A 2,574-nucleotide genomic window follows, 5' to 3' on the forward strand; every position below is an offset into this window, starting at 1 on the left:
CCAAAGAAGCTCTTCCAAATTCTCTTCCTTCCCTTAAATATCTCCAATTTAACACACACACACACACACACACACACACACACACACACACACTAATACAGATGCACAGACACAAACTCACATACATATATTTGTGATATTTATATTATTTTAGATAATATATGTCATGTATTTGGACATAATATGATATAATCTATATAGTATTATATCATCAATATCAATAATATTATATCATACAAGATCTATAAAGGTGATATTTCAACATCATATCAAAAATATAATTATATATATGAATATCACTGGGGATACAAAGAAAAGTGCAAAACAGTCCATGTTCCAGGAACTCAAATTCTAATGGGTAAGACAACCATGTACTATATGTGTGTATCCACATGTATGTATATATACATATGTGTATATATGCATATATACATGTGTTTATAATCAGTAGTGTGTATAGATTTGACCAAGGTAACAGCTAATAAGACTCTAGGGAAGCTTGTCAACCCAGATGTTTATTTATCTTTTTTTTTTCATTAGGGAATTAGTGACTTGCCCAGGATCACACAGCTAGTAAGTGTCAAGTGTTCGGTCTGAGACCAGATTTGAGCTCAGGTCCTACTGAATCCAGGGCTGGTGCTCTATCCACTGTGCCACCTAGCCATCCCACCTCAGATATTTTTCCATTCACATCTAGTAACTTATCCAATACATACAATTTAAATTGACTTGATCTCTTTATTTTGGAGACAGAATCAACAGATCATCTGACTAAAATAGAATAAAATAATAATAATACTGAGCTCTACCAATGTTTTAGATTGGAATCTTCAGAACCTGTAATGTCTTTTCTTCAATGGATTATTATAATTAACATCAACATTATTACTATTGTTATTGAAATGAAATTGCAGAAATATCTCATATTTGCTTCTAAAAAACTTTGGTTTAAGATGTTCTTATAATACTCACTAACTTTGTAACCAGGGACAAATCATCCAACCTCCATGAGCTTCAGTGACCCAAGCTATTAAAAATATTCTTTGAAGTATACAACTCAAGAGGCTGTTACAAATGAAAGTACATTTTAAAAGCTTAAAACACTATTCCACTGGAAATTTTCAATATGCCTTCTGTTCTTCCTCCCTCTTTTGAGAATCCTTGTCTGGAGAAGGTAAAATTTGGCATTTAGTAGCTAATGGACAGGAACTGTCTTTTGCCACTTTGCAGATGAGAAGCATTCTGAAAGTCCTATGCCCATCAACTTTACAGAAGAGGAAACACCCAGTACTTCTATTTCTCTGGATTCGTTTTCAAAACAACAGACAAGAGAATAAAGCAGGGATGATGGAGACAAATTACTCCATCCCAACTGAGTTCATCCTCTTGGGAATCACCTGTGCTCTAGAGCTAAAAGTAATCCTTTTTGTTCTCTTTCTCATCATATATTTGGTTATTCTTGCAGCAAATCTTGGGATGATCATCTTAATCAGGATAGACCCCCAACTCCATTTGCCCATGTACTTCTTCCTTAGCCACATGTCCTTTTGTGATCTCTGCTACTCAACAGCCATTGGCCCCAAGATGTTGGTAGACTTCTTTGCCGAAGACAAGTCCATTTCCTTCACTGGTTGTGCTCTGCAATTCTATTTCTTCTGTTCCTTTGCAGATTCTGAGTGTCTACTCCTAGCAGTAATGGCTTTTGATCACTACATGGCAATAAGTAACCCTTTGCTTTATACAGTAAATATGTCTAGCCGGGTTTGCTCCTTATTAATGGCTGGTGTCTACATGGTGGGGTTGATGGATGCTATGATCCATACTACTTTAACTTTCACATTGAATTTCTGTAGGTCGATTGAGATTAATCATTTCTTCTGTGATATGCCTCCTCTTTTATCCATCTCTTGTTCTGATATCCATGTCAATGAGCTGGTGCTCTTCATTGTTTTTGGCTTCATTGAAATGGTCACCATATCAGGAGTCCTCATCTCTTACTGTTACATAATCTTGTCTGTGTTGAAGATCCACTCAACTGAGGGCAGATACAAAGCCTTTTCAACTTGTATCTCCCACTTAACCACTGTTGCTATCTTTCAGGGCACTGTCCTTTTCATGTATTTCAGGCCTAGTTCTGCCTATTCACTAGACCAAGACAAAATGACCTCCTTGTTTTATTCTCTTGTCATACCCATGTTAAACCCCTTGATTTACAGTTTGAGAAACAAAGATGTGAAGGAGGCCCTGGGAAAGCTGAGAAACAAAATATGTTTTTAACTTGGATGTTTTTACCTCATTGGCTTGGAGACCATGAGGAGAAACTGGAAATCTGAGGGTCCAATGAAATCATCAACTGTACTGAGGTATTGAGCCCCTTCAAATTTTGTGTGACATACACATGATCAGAGGATTTCAGAGAGGCAAATTGACTTCAGAGTTTACCTATTCCAGCATCTACCTGAACAGGAATCCTCTTGGCAAGTATTCTGTCAAGTGAGTCTATATACAAATATTACTTAAAGAGTGAATTTTTCCAAGGGAATCTATATATAAAAAGATAAAACAGATAATCAA

At 36.1% G+C, this 2,574-nt stretch overlaps 1 protein-coding gene across 1 annotated transcript; it reads left to right on the forward strand.

Annotated features, from left to right (window-relative positions):
* Nucleotides 1-1,344: 1,344 nt before the first annotated feature.
* LOC114031573 (olfactory receptor 5W2-like) lies at nucleotides 1,345-2,277 on the forward strand. The gene has a single exon (XM_027846707.1). It carries the CDS (start codon nucleotides 1,345-1,347, stop codon nucleotides 2,275-2,277), a length of 933 nt encoding a protein of 310 aa, XP_027702508.1.
* Nucleotides 2,278-2,574: the final 297 nt, after the last annotated feature.

The sequence above is a fragment of the Vombatus ursinus genome, unplaced genomic scaffold, assembly GCF_900497805.2.
Source record: "Vombatus ursinus unplaced genomic scaffold, bare-nosed wombat genome assembly UNPS02015184.1, whole genome shotgun sequence".
Classification (NCBI taxonomy): domain Eukaryota; kingdom Metazoa; phylum Chordata; class Mammalia; order Diprotodontia; family Vombatidae; genus Vombatus; species Vombatus ursinus.